Source organism: Girardinichthys multiradiatus, chromosome 9 (genome assembly GCF_021462225.1).
Source record: "Girardinichthys multiradiatus isolate DD_20200921_A chromosome 9, DD_fGirMul_XY1, whole genome shotgun sequence".
NCBI lineage: Eukaryota > Metazoa > Chordata > Actinopteri > Cyprinodontiformes > Goodeidae > Girardinichthys > Girardinichthys multiradiatus.
The window spans coordinates 26,434,215-26,455,486 of record NC_061802.1 but is presented as its reverse complement, the minus strand read 5'-3'; the positions used below and the strand labels follow the sequence as shown (position 1 = coordinate 26,455,486).

Below are 21,272 nucleotides of genomic sequence, written 5' to 3'. Positions count from 1 at the left end.
ACACAAGAACACGGACAATTAACACTTTTTTGGTAAGAGATGCACCAATCAGGCTTAAACCGATTATAGTTTACTTTGAAGTCTGACTTTTCAGTTCCAGTTTTGACCTGTTCTGATTATTATTTAGAGGCTATAACACATAAAAGAAAGAATGCGCTGCCGGCTGTTCTTTATCCATTAGGCCGTATATTACTAATGTTTATCAGACAAATATTAAACTAAGAAATGCATCAAAATACATACTGTTGGTTGAGGTGTTTACAAAATGTGGACATATATAGTTTTGATCTAGTTATCATATTTTTCCTTGGAAATAACTAATCAGAGCCGACTCAGGGAAAAAAGGCCAATTCCCATTTTCAGTCAATCGCTTTGTGCATTTCTTTGAACTATTTTTTATTTATAGACATTTTACCAAAAAAAAACAAACAAACAACCCCAACGGTGAAAAAGGAGAAAAACAAAGTGACAAATAAACAGGTATGATGTTAAATGTGTAGTTAAAATGTGACATGTTAGTTCTGATGCAAAATATCCACGAAGGATGCAGCTGTCAAAGTCACTGGCTTAGCAATAACAGGAAGGGGAAGCTGATATGTAAACCTGAGCATACAGTGTGCCCTGGCAAAGGGTTAGAAGCACCACAGTGCAATGCAAAAGACAAAAACACCCAGGAACATAGCAGTATGTATACGTTAAATGTCCTCCTTCATACAATCAACAAATGGACCCTTGACTCCAAATATAAAAACTTGGAGGATGGATTGTGGAGAATCGGTGATTTCCTCCTGGTAAAGACAGGGAATCGTGTTGGTTAAACATCCTTTGCATTCAGAGTGGTGAAAGCCAAAGTGTTAAAGAGAAAGCCAGTCCATGATCAGGGTGCATCTCTATTTCTTTTAATTCTGTATAAGGTCTGCACTCATTCAAAAGGCAGATTTTCTTTCTAAAAACTACAGCTAAATATTTTCAGATTTAAAGGAGCAAATACATCAAGCTTTCTGTTAGTTTTGTTACCTGCTTGTATTATGAGTAGGTGTGACCAGTACTCAACATTCCCCTGGATTAACTAAGCTTTATATGACACAATTATGTCTAAAAGACAAACAGTAGCTCCACCTGGTTGATTACACTGATGAGACTTCAGTCTGATCTGATGTAACAAACTTCATGTGTGTTTCTCAAAGGGGTGGGGTACTGAACCACCGTCATGAATAAAAATACCTGAACTACAGGCTAATAATGTTGCTAGGTACCAATCCTATGGGAGGATGCATTAAAAGAATGCAGTAGGGTGAGACAACAAGAGTTTCAGTCTATTACATGAATTCCAGTTTGCGAAATTAGATGCAGTGAAAAACACACATTTTCTGTTTATATCACAGATTTATTTATTTTTACCTTTGGTGATGCTGAGTGTGTTGTCCCCACTTGCGACAAAGTCATAAAGTGCAACGAAGAGGTTGGGGTCGCTCTCAGTGGCACCCAGCAGGTTCTCCTTAGAGCTCCATCGCACAGCCTCGGTCAGAGCTTCTGGCAGAAATGGGAAATTAGAAGTTAGCAAGTGACACAAATCAATGACAAAAAAACAACAACAAATACACAGCTGTTGCTGAAAATGCAGATAAAAGTAAGAGATTGGCAGACAACATTGTCCCTCTTAAAGAGAAACTGAACACAACACGTTTCTCATAAGTTTGATGACCTTTAAAATGAAAACACTACCCTTCTGATTGTCTACCTTTCTGTCTAACACAAGTCCCCCGCCTGAACCCTGTGTGAAGCTGCAGGCTGCTCAGAGTTGCCCATTCATCTTCAAAGCTGCTGCTTGCCTGCAAGCACCTCAGCAGCATCACTTTACCCAAGCTGGCCCACAAAGAGCTCTATTATCACCGAATACGCACAAAAAGGCTGCTGCCTCTGGCCTGACCCAGGTTAGATCTGAGGTGGGACTGTTTTTCATCTGTGTATATATATATATAAGAGAAGAAGAAAGAAAAGGGAGGTGCAACAACGTCAAATGGGTGCTAAAACGCACACACCCACTCAGACACACACAATGATTAGCTGGTACATGCATGGTACATGCTGAAATTTACAGCAGCAGCCAGAGTTCCTGCGTGTCTGAACAGATGCTGAATGTGAGGAGTGTGAACAATCACTGAACGAACAAGCCACTGGAGGTTTAATGTTCACCAAAAGGAGTCAAATAGATGGCTCAAACACATCCACATGACTCCTTTAACTAACCAAACCCTCATCTATCCATTTTTTCAAAAAGAAAAAGTGTTTGTTTCTACCAAGTACCTACAAGATAAAACAAAATACTATTTAAACTCTGACTAACTTTAACACATTTTAATGACTTTCAAAGCCCCAGTCCAACCAGTGTGACACTAATGTCAGAACAATGTTTAGGACTGAAACCGGCTGATTGATACCAGTTGGATCATTAGTCAAACCTGTTTCCATAACTATCAGACGTGAACATCTTGTTACTATTTGTTTTCAAGCCGAACAACACTGTTGTGATTCTGTGTTTACTACTGCAACTGAAAGCTCACAAGATCAAGGTACTGCGAAAGCTGAATAAAAAATAAAAAAGAGCGATTAATATCCGTAAACCAGCTGAATTTGGAAGTGAATGTTTTATTGTCACATTTCACTTACTATTTTGCAAAAGTTTTGATGTACACCGATGACTAGAATTGGCTAATTGGCACTGGCCAGTGCCTGACCAGTAGGAAACACAAAAATCAGTTTTTACCCCAAATCAGTAAACACACCACACCAAGTTAAGGTAACAACACTCAGTGGACACTGGTAGTTGAGTGAAGAATCAGTCATTTTCAGTGTCAAGGATGTGTTGAATTTAAGCCATAAAAAAACACAAGGATTTATTTGTTAATATGAGATGCTAAAAGCATTTTAAAATGTGAACTTGTTTTGTTTAAAAATAATAAAACCCTATTCCTCCTGATACAGATATGGTGGGTCGGAGTCAAAAGTTTTAGTTTTTGTGCAATTTTGCCACCATTGTCTGGTACAAAAGAAAATTAATACTCAAGACTTGAAGTACAATCAGTTTTACACAGTTGCTACATAAAGTTTCATTTCCCTCTTTTTCCTTTAGCTTCTAAAACACATGAATCTATGTAACAGCATAGAGCTGGAACTGACAGAATTAGCCACATACAGATATGGACCGGGTAACGTGACCAAGGTTTTATAAAAGTTATGGTTTCAAAACAGCTAAAACGTTCCCACACACCATTGAGATGCCCTATAAAGTGCCAGTGACTGGAATTTGTGGCTATGATGCAACAGAGTAAAGAGCGCTGTCCCTCCTCTACCTGTTGCTACATTTCCCCCTCACTTACCACTATGACAAATCCGCTGGTTGGAAATATTTTCTTTTTAACCGCAAAAAACAATATGTCATTTCATTTTTCCTCAAGGTTACCCTAGAATGGGAATGTCAAACTGACAAATGCCCAGCGCCATATGGACAATATGATCTCTCTGCTCTGACAGATCCTCAACACGTTGTAACCCTTCACAATATATTTAAAGAAGAAAAAAACTATTCTCCTAAAGTATAAAATAAAGCTTTTTCTAGTCAATATCCTATCGGTTTCACCACATTCACACACACAGCATTTGCCCACCTTTATTCTGAAGAAGCATACACTGCAACGCTGCAGTGGCAGTGACCTGGCTCAGCCACAATTCCCAGTACATCCCTCCTTGTCGCTCTGATCAGTTAGGAGTCCCAGTTAAAAAAACCAAAAGCAAAAACAAAAAAAAAACAAAGGAGGGTTTTAATCCTGTCTTCAAACATTCGCACATGATAAAACCCATAGAAGGACTACATCTTGTTCACGGTGAAGCACAAAGGTGAAAACGACATCACTACGTGTGAAAGAAATCATTTCCTGATGTCCTTGAGTTAGGACGCCTAAACATCCGTAATTACAGCGGTGACTATTGGCCTCCTCTCCAGCTTTAATGGGGCCTGAGAGCAGTGAGACCTCTAAGGTCCACGTGGAAAACACAACCATCCATGACTTATAGTATCTGACGACTAATGCACTTTGAGAGAGGGCAAACACTGGCAGAGGCAGGGTGCTGAAACCATGTGTGGTTGAGGGCTGCATGTGTGCACAGAGGTTGGGGAAGGGGTGTAGACTTGGGAATGTGTCATATGGGAAAACTGAGCTCAGTGTGATTAGCGTGTGCACATGTATGAGTGTATGAGGACTGAAGTGGTGTTGTGGCCAACAGCAGATGGCTGGTGCTGTTCTGACCCACGCTTTGTTCTCTGTGTGTGTGTGTGTGTGTTTGTGTGTGTGTGTGTGTTGCACACGCCTGCAACTGCTGCAGCCAGGCCAAACCAACTGGCAGAGCTGCTCCCGTTACATAGCCTACATATCACATCACGCTTCTCAGGAATGTTCTAATGATATACTGATTGTACCATTCATAGCTGTCAAAGGTCTTAATGTGAAGAATCGAAATTCATCACAATTTTCACAACAATGAAAAACGTATATTTAAAAAAAAAAAAAAGCTTTGTCACTAACCATTTGCCAACATTACCAACATTTAATAACCATAATTTTTTTTAAAATCTTATTCCAATAAGTTTGTCTTTTCCTTTAAATTGAAACAATATGGGAACAGACTTGCAGCACGGTGCCATTCACCTTGTCCTAACATATCTAATGCGCTGAAACGTTTCACCCCACGCAGGCAGTTGGCCTGCATGGGGTTTGTCATGTGTCTGTCCGGGTGCTTCATCATGCGTGTGTGTGCGTGTGTGTGCAAGCGTGTTCTGGAGAAACCATGGCTTTGTGCCGAGCAAAGCAGAGAGGGTGCTTGCAAGTCTGAGAGGAATGCCAGGCCCGCATACGCAGGACAGCTGCGACAGAGGTGACCCCGCTCGAAAAGCACACATAACATACTGAGATGCATACCTGCATCGCATTCGCACAAATCAGCGCTGACAACGTTTTCCTTGGCTGTCCCGGCAGCTGTTTGTTTGTGCCTCCCAGTACCAATAAAGCTGTCACTCCACCAAGGAGCAGCCACGGGTAAAAGTATTAAACACCAACAATAACGCCTTAATCAAAAACAATGCCGATTGTATCTGAAGTCCACGAAGCAGCAAGGTAAGGTTATAATTTTAGCTGCTGGAGAAGAAAACATTGCAGCAAAGACATCCAGAAATAACTCTCCACATAGTGATTGTGGCGCTGAGATAATCGGCTGGCTGCCTGCAGGAAGCCTGAACAAAAACCCTGAGACAATGTTGCGGATGAGAACCACGTACACAAGACGTTGCATAAGCCTATATGGACAGGCCAGATCATATCCTTGGACACACACACAGAAACACAGGTGGGTCACAGACACATAACTTGATTCTGAGACTGGAGATTTTCAGAAAGCTATTTATTTCTATAGCTGCTTGTGCCGAGTCACACCGTCATTTAGGAAATAAGATATTCTTCTGAATTTGGTTCAGAACACAGTTCTTAAGAACCAATTTGATGATATATTGTTTGGGTTCATTCACAGTACAGTGCTTGTTACAGAACTAACAATGGACTATGATTTTACAACAAACTAGTTGAACTTGACTGTATTTTAATGCATTCAAGACAAATGATACAAAAAATGTTTTGAAACGTCTTGTGGCTAGTAAAACATTTTCTACAAATTTTCTTCCCAGTGGCTGGTGAAAACTAATTTTAAATTTCTTGTCCAAGTTACAAAGCTTGTAACCGGGACGCTTTATTTTTTAAAGTTTATATCCACTTCACACATGTTTTGGATGTGCCAAAATACATGGCAAGGAACACAGGGTGGCAGCATTTTCTTTTTCTACCTTCTTTTCATCCAAATGTGCTTGGTTTTGTGGCGTAGTATTTCACAAGGGTCTGTTTTCTAGATAAACCATGTAATGGAACAAATAAAAACAAAGCCACTAATAAAACAGTTAAGAAAGTTAGGTTATACTGGGCAACGCTAATTTCCATTTTCAATGAAGGTCTGGAATGCTGATTCTGGTTTTGCCCATCGGAGTAACACACATAAAACTGACCGTGTGGACTTTCTTTAAATTCAACAATGAAATCTAAAAAACATTCTTCGTAAAAGAAAATCTGTGCTGTACGTTCCTGGAATCAGAAGATTACTCTCATATTTCAAAGCGCGTGTCCTTAACATTATCTGGTTTTTATCAGATTCTTACAAAACTCAAAAACAAAGCACATACATGAATATGGTCTTTGTAGAGTGAAAAAGATAAGGTTAAAAGCATTTAATCATCAAGGGAAAACCAAACTAAGTAACTGATCACCCAGACTGTCGGAGCAGATCAGAAATCAGTTGGATCAGTGGCAAAGTGAGTTAATGCATCACCACAACAAGCAGGTAAAAAAATCTTCAACAAAGCATCTTTGCTTCAGAAATATACAAACTCCTTACTGTAAATGTGTTAACGTTAAATGGATCAATCAAATAGAAGTTTTGAATGAAAAATTACTTTGTTTTCATTAACTTACCACAAACCCTATGAGTATCCAATTTGCAATTGGGAAGCAGATAAACAGAGAGAGTGAACAGACAGTCAGTTGTTGGTAATGAGCACGACACAACTAGCCTCTATAAACCCACTCCACAAATGTTTATTTCTGAAGACTTACTTCATTGTTTGCAATATTAAAACTTATACTCGCCAACATTCTGAAACTGTGACACAGATCTTAAGCGTAGATAATACTTTCTAGATATATGCAATAACGTCAAACCAAAACCTGTATGAAAGTGTCCTCTGCATATAGCCCACTGCACTCCTTCAATCATGACTGAAAAAAGAAATAGCTGCACATGAACACACAGCCCCTTCGGATTGTCGTCAAGGTCTACAAGTACAAACTCCAATAAAGTCAGAGAGCGGACAAATCAGCCCGGACCTACGGGGCAGAGCAAACATCCAGGAGTGGATCAGAATGGAAGCCGGTTCCGACAGACCTGCCCCTCTCCGGGCCTGTTATGGCTTAGTAATGGGCTTTAAGTGCTTTCCCTCTACATGTGCTGGAAACAAAGCTAAGTGCTCCTTTATGTGACAGCGGAGAGGATGACTAGCACATGATGACTTCCAGAGGTTAAAAAAAAAAACTCACCCGCTCAGGATTTTTCATGCACAGGCTGCTAGTTTAATATGCCACATCTCTACAGATAACGTATAGTTTAATAAATGTGTTATTGCAAAATTAAGTCCTCAAAATTCTTATAAAGCTTAGTTCAGAACAAACAAGGCTGCTGCAGTTATAGATCATTTCAGTAATCGAGGACTCATTGAATAACCTTTTGATTAGTCGGATAAGCGTCCTACAGCTGACATCCAATTTTGTTTCCCCAAAAGTGCACCACTCAAACCCCCAAGCAGAGCTGCTCCTCTGCTTTTCTTTATCTCAGCTATCATCTACAGTGAGTTCACTAATTTATTATTTACAACAGAAACTCTTTCCATAAAAAGGCCATCTTGTGGAGTGGTTTGTTGTTTTGTAATTTTGCATATTGTGAAAATTCAATAAACATATTAAAGACTAAAAAAAGCCATCTTGGTCTTAAATACATTGGTCCTGAGAATGTGGATGCCTGTGGCAAGTTGGATCAACCTCTAGTGTGTTTTTCCACTTTAATTTTGTGTGTGACTCCAAATCCAGGCCTCCATTGGTTAATAAATTTGATTTCCATTGATGATTTTTGTGTGATTTTGTTGTCAGCACATTCAAATTTGTACAGAACAAAGTATTCAATGAGAATATTTCATTCATTCAAATCTAAGATGTGTTATTTGAGTGTTCCCTTTATTTTTTTGAGCAGTGTGCAAGCTTTACTTCATGAATATGATTGCTAAAACAATAACCTTTTGATTATGTTCTATGTTACTGTTGTGTTTCCTTCTATTTACTTGACATACCCCAACATTTATGGCATTCTTGATGTTTTCTTCTTTTTATTTCCAGTCTTTCTCCATCACACTAATGTAAATGGAAGCATTATGTATCCCTTTGTTGACTGAACCGTTTACGGTCCTGTGGATTAAACGATGCTTTGACTCAAAGATATTTTGTAATGAAGCCCTTTTGGGGGATTTTTTTTTTCTCCATCCCTAGAATGCAAACAAGGTATTTGCAACAATGTTTAATTTCTTATAAGGCTTTTGACCTCTTAGTCTTTCAACTTTAATTTGATATTTAGTTACATCTGATCTTAGTCCTTACTGGAAATCTCCAAGTTCTTACCAATGGAAAAGCAATTTCTCTGATAGATGTTGCAAATCACCTGTGTGGCATGTTCATGATGCCATGTCCTCACAGGTAGAGAGGTGTGTTTTCCACAACAGATTTAATTGTAGGGCTGAACAAGAACTCTCATGTTCCTCACCTTTCTTCGCCCTTTGCAGTGACGCATTCCAAAGAATCAATCTGTCTGGAAAAACTAGAGACAAAAGGGAACTCCTTCCTTTTATTTAGTCACACTGTTCAGACACCTCAAGCTGTAGAGTCTAAACTGTCCAGGTAAATACCATTTCAAATCCACATGACTTGCTCAGATGATTAAATAAATCACATTTACTTGGAATAGATTGTGATCAATTCTGACTTTGTTTAGGTAGTCTAAAGCACCAGAGTGGGAAAAATAAGTGTGGCATTTACTTTGTTGTTTTTGGACCTTGCATGAACTTTCTGCCATCCAAAGATCTAGCCCAGAAAAGACCTAATCATTTTGTTCTTCTTGCACTATTCCAGTTTCAAATCATCAAGTTAGATTTAAAATAATTCAATGTTTCTTCAGCTTTACTCTTTGAATGATTTCTGTGAATCTGCAGGAATACTTTGACCATTATTCTTTCCCGATGAAGTTCTCTGTCTAAATTTGGTGGTTTGCACCAATTTCCAGTTTTCTTTGAGGTTTTACTTGTCAATTACAATTTTAAACAGATGAGTTTGAATCTTAACGAAAATTAAGGAAATACAAGGAAGGTTGTCCCTATTCATACTTTAAAGCGCATGTCCCATGACCTTTTTAAAAAAAAAAAAAATTAAAAAACGTGGGTCAGAGTGCTGGCACGCTGGCTGCAGACAATAGAATGGTGGACGTTCTAGTCTCTAGTCTGGATCTCAGGCCGATTGAAATCAACCTTCATGTAAAAACAAAATAATAATAAATACAAAACAAAATATCCAATATATACAGGCTTTTCAATGCTAAAATAATCAAGCATTTCACTGAGCATTTGAGCACAGTAATGCCACATAGCAACCAGATTAAAGGGTTTCTGGCTGATCAGCTTGTTGGATGATTATTAGAAGATGGACTTGCTGGATAATCCTCAACAAAAGCCGCACAACTTTACATGTTCATTAAAAACGACTGAAAGGAGTTAAAAGAATGTATAAAACTGCACGTATGATTTTGAGGATAAGTGCTGGGGGCTACAGTAAGTGTGTGCAAGAGTGCATTTCCTGCCAAGTCGTCAGCCTGCAACCCACAAGATAAGCGGCAGTGATAATGCCAGCAATAGAGCACTCATCCTGGAAGCAAACCAGTGCTTAACAGGCTTGGCACCGAGACCTCCTCTCTCTCTCGCTGGATCTAACTCCTCTCCTGAAACACTACCACAGTGTAAGAGTGAAAACTGGAGGCCACCTACAAATAATTTGGCCAGACTCTCCAGCGAAGTTTAAAACCCTCTGGTGTTTTCAGGCTGACAGATGGAAGCATTGCTATTCCATCTGCACTGCTAATCACTAAGTGTTTTGATTAATCCCAATTCAATAATGATAAAAAGCAACAGGGCCGAAGCCAGCAAACACACACTAGATCCGCGGTTCTGGGAACTACCGATTAGTCGACTCATAGCAGATGCAAAGGCTTAAGGCTGTAACTGGGGGCCGAGATACTACAGCATGAATTCGGTAAAACCATGCAACATTTAAGAGGTCAACTTTAAAACTTTAAATAATTGCTAATCTGTTATTTAGTTTGATCACCTGCAAATCAGATAAATGCCTGAACTCTGATTTATGGCATATTTAACACAATTAGAGGATATTTTCTCCTTTGAATCAGAATTGACACCCATTATGGCAGCCGGGGTTTAACAGAGGTTAAATAGCAGTAGGTGTAGAGCTGATCGGCTGATGGGCCTGGAGGCGAACGAAGAACAGAGACGCTCTGTGGTTAGTTCCAGTAAAAGACAGGCATGGGATGTGAAAGTAGGCACATACATCATTATATCATTTAATAAAAACATAAGAGGAGTACAAGACCTTAGCTGGCAGCAGTATCATGGTATACAAAGGTTTTAAAAAGATACGGTTTAAAAACCGCTAAAACCTTCCATCATACAGCCTCAAGTTTACAGTGTTTTCATGTTAGAACCTGTTTGAGGGAGCAGATTTTTCTCTCTGTATCAAGCATCAAATAATGCAGATTTTTCCTCCCATTCATGTTACTGTGCACTGCTGGGCAGCAGCGGGAATAAAGGCTTAAACAATAACCTCATGCACGCAGCCTGAGAGACTTTCAGTGTAACTCTATGAAGAGCACAACAATATAAAAAGGTATAATGTTGGGTGTGATAAGTACCTGAAAAATATTACAAAATTTCCAGAGGGTTTTTGTTTGGTTTATGTATTAACATCAAAAACCTTCAACACATATCATAGATTAAATTGCAACTTCAGCAATATATATTTCTTTGACATTTCTGTTGAAATAAAACCACTTAAAACAACTTTAAATACATATATCAATACCATGTATAGATAGAGATAAGTCATGTTTCATCGTGTTTTAACTGTCTGTGCACAGAAAAACAACCCTTTCTGCTTCTGCTAGTGGATCTCAATAGATTCCATCAGCTGGACTCGCAAGTTCTGCCCTAATTTCTAATCTCTTCCACCCAGAGGAGGAAGGGCAGGGGCATAGTTGCTCCTAGTGGTTAATGACAGTAATTTGTACAAAGAGGTGTCCTTTTATCCTCCCTTTATCATGGCTAATAGATATCGCTCTATAAAGCCTATTAAAGTCCCCCTGGTAGCCAGTGAAGTGTTTGAATATTCCTTACCCTGATACTACACTGCTGGTTATACACATCCTAATAGCTGGGGCTTCAGGCCTTAGAGTCAACAGAAAAGTGGATTTGGCACTAATCTAATTTCACTCATGATGCAAATCAGCTTAGGTTGTTGAAACCCGGATTCAGGAATCTCTCTTCGCCTCTGGACAGTATTTTAGGTAGATCCAAGCGCCTCATCAGTAAAACAGCCAAAAAAATAAAAAAATGCAAATCCACTCATCTGCCCCAGTTTCTATGATCTGTTTAAATCCTAATCGCCATCTTGGTTTTATTTAAAAAAATATAAAAAATACCCTCCAGTGGTAGTTAATACTCTATGCTGTTATTGTAACTATCCAACTCAACCACACAGAGAACAAAGCGTGGGTCAGAACAGCACCAGCCATCTGCTGTTGGCCACAACACCACTTCAGTCCTCATACACTCATACATGTGCACACGCTAATCACACTGAGCTCAGTTTTCCCATATGACACATTCCCAAGTCTACACCCCCTCCCCAACCTCTGTGCACACATGCAGCCCTCAAATGCAAAATTGTTATTATTATTTAACTAATCCAAATATGACATATAAAGAAAAGCAATAAATTAGATTACAACCATGGAAGAGTTGTTGATGAGATGTTTTTCTATTTTTTGGTAACAACTTTTCAATAACAGAGGTCCCCCAACATAGCAGTGAGAATATCAGGTGAACTCGCTGCTGAAGATGAGATCTCTAAAATCCTGATGATGCAAAAGGAGTGAAACCATCAATACGTCGCAGCTCCTATGACAATCGAATCAATTCGCCAAGAGGGTGCTGTCTGACTGCCTCCGTTTAAATCAGCACAGAGGTGGTCTGCTCATTTGTCTGCCCTCGTTTAGCTCAGGGGTTTTGAGCTGACCCGCCCGCCTGTCTTAACAGGTAAATAGGATGAGAAGAAAGGGATGCTGAGATAAAGACGAGCTGAGCAAACACTGATGCAAACCTTAGCAGGTAAGCTTAGCAGCTGTCTTTCTAGCTGAAAATGACCAAGGATAACAGAAAGACTAGCTTTATAGTAGGAGCAGTTGTTAAAAACACTGATGAAATCAGATCTGATATAAAAAAAAACAATCTAAAACTTTTTTTTTTGTCCAAACTGGAAACAAATGAAAAAACCACCATTCAAGTACAATTAGGACTGTGCAATATATTGAATATATCCGTGTGTGCAGAAATAAAATCTCAAATGGCTGCTTCGAATGCAGTATTTATTGGCTATTATATTTCCAGAGTTATTAATTCAGTTTGCAATAGTTCAATATTTTCAGCCTGTCCCGCTGTACTATAAGCTTACACCAGACAGATTAAGGTGAACAAGACAAAGAGAAGCAGACCAGACCAGAAAGGCTCTTATTTTAAGGTAAACAATGAAGTAATTCTTGTTGCTGGAGATGACAGAATTTGGGTAAGAAAGCACTAAAAAAGCCTCCACCAACATTAAACTATGGAAGCAAATCGTTACCATATTTCAAATGAAAAAGCATTTCCAGAAATGCTTTTTTATTTCAAGAATGTGGCTGCATTGTTTGACTCATAAATGAAATTAGTTATCAATAATCCTATTTGCATTTTAATTTTCTTCTTCAAGACTGCTCATTCTTTCACTTAATTAAAATGAAAAAGAAAAAGACATTTGAGATTTATTTTTCAAAATGTACCCCAGCAAATAGATACCAAAATTCAATTTGAAATGTAAAATTTGAAAATGAAAAAGCATTTACAGAAATGCTTTTTCATTTTAAGAATGTGGCTGCGTTATTTGACCCATAAATGAAATTAGTAATCAATCATCCTATTTGCATTTGCATTTTCTTCTTCATGACTGCACATTTTATGCCATGATCAAAAAGAAAATAAAGCAGACATTGCTTTTTCGTTTTCGTGGTCTGCCCGCAAAGTCCTGCCCAGAACTCGAAAACGAAAAAGCATTCCGAGCTGCGGGCGCAGAAGAGTGACGTCAGCAGCCGCTCTTCCTCAGCTCCCTGCTGACCGAGCTACCCATCTTGTTCAGTAGGGGGCGCTGTACACGTCTGCATTGCATTACATTGCAAACGTGCCGAGAAATTGATTGAATTGCAGCAGGACCGAGCTCAATTTGTGGCAGTGACAGGAAGAACTGGTAGTTCCGGTGGCATCCTCATGGCCTCGGACATCCAGCGTGTTTTTAAGCATTTATTTATATTTTTCTTTGAGTGACAAATCAGAATAGCCGCTCGTGCTCTATAATAAACCGGCTGTTTGTGCAATAAATCTTCGTCATCCTTTCAACACGTCACACATACACATAGTGCTATTTATTTTCCATGTCAAGTAAATACAATCACCTTATGTTATGGGTCTAAAGCTGTTTATTAAATAATAATCAATAATGAAATCATTATTTAAAGGTAACAGGCTATAACAATAATGACAACCCATTTGCCGATAATCAGCATCAGCTTCCACAAAAACAGCGGCAACCGCATTGGCAAGTTTTACGGCCGGTGTGGCACCTTCTGGCATCCACGCGGAATCCCGTGCCACCCTGCGGCAGGCTGTGGCAGTTCCGGTGGCAGCTTCGGTGGCAGCTTCTGCCACCGGAACTGTGGAGCTGTGGCGGAACTACCAGTTCTTCCTGTCACTGCCACAAATTGAGCTCGGTCCTGCTGCAATTCAATCAATTTCTCGGCACGTTTGCAATGTAATGCAATGCAGACGTGCACAGCGCCCCCTACTGAACAAGATGGGTAGCTCGGTCAGCAGGGAGCTGAGGAAGAGCGGCTGCTGACATCACTCTTCTGCGACCGCAGCTCGGAATGCTTTTTCGTTTTCGAGTTCTGGGCAGGACTTTGTGGGCAGACCACGAAAACGAAAAAGCAATGTCTGCTTCGTTTTCTTTTTGATTATTGCATAAAATATGCAGTCATGAAGAAGAAAATGCAAATGCAAATAGGATGATTGATTACTAATTTTATTTATGGGTCAAATAATGCAGCCACATTCTTAAAATGAAAAAGAATTTCTGGAAATGTTTTTTCATTTTCAAATTTTACATTTCAAATTGAATTTTGGTATCTATTTGATGGGGTACATTTTGAAAAATAAATCTAAAATGTATTTTTCTTTTTCATTTTAATTAAGTGAAAGAATGTGCAGTCGTGAAGAAGAAAATTAAAATGCAAATAGGATTATTGATAACTAATTTCATTTATGAGTCAAACAATGCAGCCACATTCTTAAAATGAAAAAGCATTTCTGAAAATGCTTTTTCATTTGAAATATGGTAACGATTTGCTTCCATATTAAACAGCTAGTGTGGCAGCATATTGGGTACTAAGTAGATAAAAAAGTATAAGTGACAGATTGGATGGACAGTTTGTAAGCACTGCGAGTGGCAAACTGTTACCAGTAACTGGAGCTTAAGTTGGTGTGGTTCAAAGCTTCTCATCAGTGCTAAATTTAAGGGGTATTCAAGTGTTTTTTTATGAATCTAAACTGCAACTGAGCACCTCTGCTTCAAAACCTTAAAAAGATTAAATCTGTACTGAATTATTCTACTCTGAACAGAGGTTCCCATAACCACATTTTGACATTTATGACACAAAACTTATAATTTCAATTCTTATTTTTAGACTTTCCTCGATTCTTTGCACCATGAGCATCAATAAATATCAATCAATTCAGAAATATGATTAAATGTTGTTTATGAGACGAAGTTAGAGTTTTCATCATCACTTTTATTGTTGTCACAATGGTACCAAAAAAGTATTGTGATAAAATTGTATGTCCATATTGCCCACCCCTAAACTATAAGATATGTAAAACCTGGACTGAATTATGCAAAATGCTGCATGTTTCACTACATCTCCAGAAACATTGCAGTCTATGACTTCAAAAATGTGGTGCAGCTTTACTTCAACCCAATTCGTCTCAAAGTAGTTGAGTTCAATCCAAATCAATGCAAAAGCAGTCTCGATTAATAGTCCCATCCAGTCCAGTTCACATTCTAGTTAAATCTAATTATAGGTCAATCCATTAGAGTAAATATTTCATTAAAATCAAAGTACATACAGTCCCTTTTAAAAAATATATATTCCAACTTACTACAGTACAATATAGTTAGAAACCAATTCCATTTATTCATTATATCAGGTATTATATAATTTACAAAACACCAAATTTTATAAAAATTAAACTCAAAAGTATTCTTTGTATGGCTTTTTTAAATATGGTATTGTACTTCTGCACTCCATTGACTCATTTTTACCATACCCTGTACTGTCTAACCAATCTAGTCTGGCAGCCCTATTAATTTAAACGTAATGCTGGGTATGAATAGTAAACTTTATCAACCCATGAAATAAATTAGGATAGGCTAAAGCAGCTGCCTCTTCATTTATTTTGTTAAAGACATATTTTGCTGTCATCGCATAAATAGATCCTGATTATTTTGGAAGTTTAGGTTGAATCTACCTAGAGTTTGTGACTGACATGACAAACTGCCCTCCTTAATAAAACCGCTTTCACTTACAAAGATGGATGAGATAATGCTTAATCAATATAACAACTACATCAATAGACAACCAGAATATAGCACCAGTTTGATATACATTGGAGGACTGAGTGCACAGTGGCAAGCTTCCCCACTTAAAGAGCCTTTGTTCTATTATTGTGTGCTTTGAAGAGTTGCAGTCTCTCTGCAGAGAGGCTGTTTGACAGCATCCCGGTAGCTATAAAAAGGCTGCTCTCTCCCCAACATCGGAGAAAACAGAACAGTGCCGACAACGAGCCATGCTACACTCAGAGAGGACTTGTCTGGCTGTCTGAGAGGACTGTTACTTCTGAGACGCGAGAGCCAAGAACAGAAAAATGCTTTCCATTCCCATAGGTTGCATTTTCTGCATGTCCTAACTGGCTGGGACATCAGTGTTTTTGCATGAAGCTGAGTATTATGTGTAAATGTATTATGTGTATAAAATCTAAGTGTGTAAAATCTAAGTACACCCACCATTTAGCCTAATGCACGGTTTTAAAATTTAATAAAGATCTGATAAAGGTTACAGACATGTTTTGATGCATAAATAGGAAAATTCTTTAAAAATCCCTTTTCTGTTCAAAACTACTACCTCAACCAAACTGTTCTCTACAATGTGTTGTAATTGTTAGGGGAAAAAAGGAATCAGTGGGGCAAACCTCGAAGAAATCTGGAAATCGGTATCAGCCAGGAAAGACCTGATTGGTGCATTTGTAGATAACATCTATCAGTGCCAATGTACATGAACTGCCTCGAGGCAGAACCGACAGAAAAACTGTGGTTCTGAGTCAGATGAACTCTGTTCATGTAAGAATGTTTTTTGTGTCAAAAATACATTGACATAACATCTGAGAATCCTTAAATAATGACCAAATGTAGCTTTATTAATCTGCTTATAGTGTCCAGTGGATTAAACTTTGCATCGGTTTCACCAAGTAACTGTAAGCTCTACAAAGAGAACCTTTGAAAACCACTGGATACTGTAATATGAACCTGCGGTATGTGGATCTTATTGTGTGTTAAATGGATAGGAATTGCATGTCAACCTCCGGAGGCAATAATCAGTGTTTCCCAACCAGATATCTAAAGAACATCCTACAGCAGAAAGCACTGAACTATTCTCTCTGTTTTCACAAGTTTTACACCTTCGAGGACCATTAGGCCTCATGCCGAAACATGCCATACTGGAATAAAATGTTTAAAGTCAGCGTTTGCAGACAGATAATTTAAAGCAGAAGTAAATAGAGGATGTATTTAAAACTAAGGTTGGAACTTACAGCTAGTTCCGCTAAGGCGTCGTTGACAAATAGCAGTGATGGCTCTCTCTTTACCTGAATGCTGCGTGAATATATTTATCCCAGGATCGGGCACGTTGGCCACGGCTGTCCTGCCCGGTGGTATCCCGGTGCTGCAGCCGGGTTCCCGTGGTCTCCTCCCGGTGACGCTCCCCCGGCTCCCCTTCCCTTGGTGTGGCTGGGAAGCGTGGGGCTGTGGCGGCTGGAGTCCGGTCGATGTAACCTCACCGACGCGGCCAACCTGCTGTCCCATCCCGGTACTTATGCGTGAGGACGTTTGGGACCAAGCAAGCAAACCTCCCCCCACTGTGTCCCTACGGCTCACATTCCCCCGAACTGCAGCGGCCTAGCCCGAATCCTATCTCCGGTGTTCTGCTCGAACGTGAACTAGCCCGTGTTAGCTGGCTCGGCTAACGATAGCAGCTACCAGTGAAACCCACCCAGCTTGCCTCTAACAATAAAACCACAACCCCGGCGTGTGACAGCGATTTTCTCTATCCGGGTGGTCCAGATGAATTACGAGGAGTAATGAAAGCTACCCGACGGGTTTACTCAGTCAAAGGGGACCGAATCAAAACCTTTTTACCGTTGTCGAGCCACTGCGCGCCCCCTCTGACGCCGCCATCTTTACCGCAGAATAGAGGATGTGTTTGCACAAGGCGGGGGGCTCGCACCGGCCCCCTGTCAGCTTCAGCGCCGACACCGGTCCGGTCCAACCAGTGTGGGCTGCGTGATCAAAGATGACAGGAGGATAAGTTCAGAAGTACTTAAAAAAAAAAAAAAAAGCCTTGTAAGACTTCCCGTTTTCTCAGCCATAAATATTAGATGGATTTGGATATTTATTATCAGGGGTGTGATTATATTTTTAATATGAACTGAAAATATGAAAAATTGTATATAAACATGGCAGATTTATTTTTAAAGTAAACTTAGCATGTTTGGAGTGACTCAGCCATCGTCCCAACGTGACTCTGTTGGAGAATCTATAGAGAGGAGCTAAAGATTAGGGTGATGGCAAGGAGGACTTTCAGCCTCAAACACTTGGACCTGATTACCCAAATTCTCCAAGTGTTTTCCATTGATTACTGAGAAGAGTATGTACAATAATAGCCATGCAATTTTTAATAAAAACGTTGATAAAGAGAGAGAAATTAATAAGAGAGGCATTAAACACACTTTGCATTAAGCCCAAATCTCAGTATAAAACTTTTTTTTAATTGGTCTGGTGTAATATTCTAATCTTAAATGTTTTCATTAGCATCATAATTAGCAGAAACAAAGGCTTGAAAACATAAATCAAGTTGTAATTAATCAACTGATGTCCCAGATGTGCTCAATGGGATTCAGGTCTGGGGAACTGGTCCATAGCTTCAATGTCCTCATCTTGCAGGAACTGCTGACACATTCCAGCCACATGAGGTCTAGCATTGTCCTGCATTAGGAGGAACCCAGGTCCAACCGCACCAGCATATGGTCTCACAAGGGGTCTGAGGATCTCATCTCGGTACCTAATGGCAGTCAGGCTACCTCTGGCGAGCACATGGAGGGTCATGCGCCCTCCAAAGAAATGCGTCCTGCACGGAGTTGGGCTGTGAGCACAACCTCCATTTGTGGACATCGGGCCCTCATACCAGCCTCATGGAGTTGGTTTCTAACAGTTAGTGCAGACACATGCACATTTGTGGCCTGCTGGAGGTCATTTTGCAGGGCTCTGGCAGTGCTCCTCCTGTTCCTCCTTGCACAAAGGCAGAGGTAGTGGTCCTGCTGCTGGGTTGTTGTCCTCCTACGGCCTCCTCCACGTCTCCTGGTGTACTGGCCTGTCTCCTGGTAGCGCCTCCAGACTCTGGACACTACGCTGACAGACACAGCAAACCTTCTTGCCACAGCTCGCATTGATGTGCCATCCTGGATGAGCTGCACTACCTGAGCCACTTGTGTGGGTTGTAGAGTCCGTCTCATGCTACCACGAGTGTGAAAGCACCACCAACATTCAAAAGTGGCCAAAACATCAGCCAGAAAGCATACAGGTCCTTCTCAAAATATTAGCATATTGTGATAAAGTTAATAATTTTCCATAATGTCATGATGAAAATTTAACATTCATATATTTTAGATTCATTGCACACTAACTGAAATATTTCAGGTCTTTTATTGTCTAAATACGGATGATTTTGTCATACAGCTCATGAAAACCCAAAATTCCTATCTCACAAAATTAGCATATTATTAAAAGGGTCTCTAAACGAGCTATGAACCTAATCATCTGAATCAATGAGTTAACTCTAAACACCTGCAAAAGATTCCTGAGGCCTTTAAAACTCCCAGCCTGGTTCATCGCTCAAAACCCCAATCATGGGTAAGACTGCCGACCTGACTGCTGTCCAGAAGGCCACTATTGACACCCTCAAGCAAGAGGGTAAGACACAGAAAGAAATTTCTGAACGAATAGGCTGTTCCCAGAGTGCTGTATCAAGGCACCTCAGTGGGAAGTCTGTGGGAAGGAAAAAGTGTGGCAGAAAACGCTGCACAACGAGAAGAGGTGACCGGACCCTGAGGAAGATTGTGGAGAAGGGCCGATTCCAGACCTTGGGGGACCTGCGGAAGCAGTGGACTGAGTCTGGAGTAGAAACATCCAGAGCCACCGTGCACAGGCGTGTGCAGGAAATGGGCTACAGGTGCCGCATTCCCCAGGTCAAGCCACTTTTAAACCAGAAACAGCGGCAGAAGCGCCTGACCTGGGCTACAGAGAAGCAGCACTGGACTGTTGCTCAGTGGTCCAAAGTACTTTTTTCGGATGAAAGCAAATTCTGCATGTCATTCGGAAATCAAGGTGCCAGAGTCTGGAGGAAGACTGGGGAGAAGGAAATGCCAAAATGCCAGAAGTCCAGTGTCAAGTACCCACAGTCAGTGATGGTCTGGGGTGCCATGTCAGCTGCTGGTGTTGGTCCACTGTGTTTTATCAAGGGCAGGGTCAATGCAGCTAGCTATCAGGAGATTTTGGAGCACTTCATGCTTCCATCTGCTGAAAAGCTTTATGGAGATGAAGATTTCATTTTTCAGCACGACCTGGCACCTGCTCACAGTGCCAAAACCACTGGTAAATGGTTTACTGACCATGGTATCACTGTGCTCAATTGGCCTGCCAACTCTCCTGACCTGAACCCCATAAAGAATCTGTGGGATATTGTGAAGAGAACATTGAGAGACTCAAGACCCAACACTCTGGATGAGCTAAAGGCCGCTATCGAAGCATCCTGGGCCTCCGTAAGACCTCAGCAGTGCCACAGGCTGATTGCCTCCATGCCACGCCGCATTGAAGCAGTCATTTCTGCAAAAGGATTCCCGACCAAGTATTGAGTGCATAACTGCACATGATTATTTGAAGGTTGATGTTTTTTGTATTAAAAACACTTTTCTTTTATTGGTCGGATGAAATATGCTAATTTTGTGAGATAGGAATTTTGGGTTTTCATGAGCTGTATGCCAAAATCATCCGTATTAAGACAATAAAAGACCTGAAATATTTCAGTTAGTGTGCAATGAATCTAAAATATATGAATGTTAAATTTTCATCATGACATTATGGAAAATAATGAACTTTATCACAATATGCTAATATTTTGAGAAGGACCTGTAGGTACTGAGAAGTGGTCTGTGGTCCCCACCTGCAGAACCACTCCTTTATTGAGTGTCTTGCTAATTACCAAATATTTCCCCCTGTTGTCTATTCCATTTGGATAACATCATGTGAAATTGATTGTCAATCAGTGTTGCTTCCTAAGTGGACAGTTTGATTTCACAGAAGTTTGATTTACTTGGAGTTATATTGTGTTGTTTAAGCGTTCCCTTTATTTTCTTGAGCAGTGTATTTTGTCCACAGTTGGTCCAGTCAGTTCCTGGACAGGGAACACATTATGAAGCACCCAGGAAGCAGAGCTCCATGACACCCATCACCCCTGTTCCTAAAGATGACCATGCAAGCATAAAGTGGAGCATGTGCTTCACAAAACTGGATATGTGGAGGACAAAAAAAGACCTAAAACTACTACTGGTATCTACAGATGTTCAAATTCTATATATTAACAAAATGCCAAACGATACAACGATCGATTTAAAGTGACTTCTTTTATAAATTTCTGGTAACTGCAGACAACACTGAGCTCAGTGGCTTGAGAAACAGCTCAAGTGCCGGAATGCAAATGAATAAAAACATCTGTAACTTCCTAACCCTTTCAAATACAGAAGATACAAAATATAAATAAATGAGAAACAG

The 21,272-nt window shown here is 40.0% G+C and overlaps 1 protein-coding gene across 1 annotated transcript in view; it reads right to left on the bottom strand.

The window, feature by feature from the left end:
* abl2 (c-abl oncogene 2, non-receptor tyrosine kinase) overlaps positions 1-17,739 on the bottom strand; it is a 30,696-nt gene extending 12,957 nt beyond the window's left edge. Inside the window, exons 1-2 of the mRNA XM_047374905.1 lie at positions 17,036-17,739; positions 1,402-1,533 (exon numbers count right to left, since the gene is read on the bottom strand). Of these exons, the coding sequence (XP_047230861.1) occupies positions 1,402-1,533; positions 17,036-17,252 (349 nt within the window). The 5' untranslated portion in view covers positions 17,253-17,739. The remainder of the gene's footprint in view (positions 1-1,401; positions 1,534-17,035) is intronic.
* Between the last annotated feature and the right edge of the window lie 3,533 nt (positions 17,740-21,272).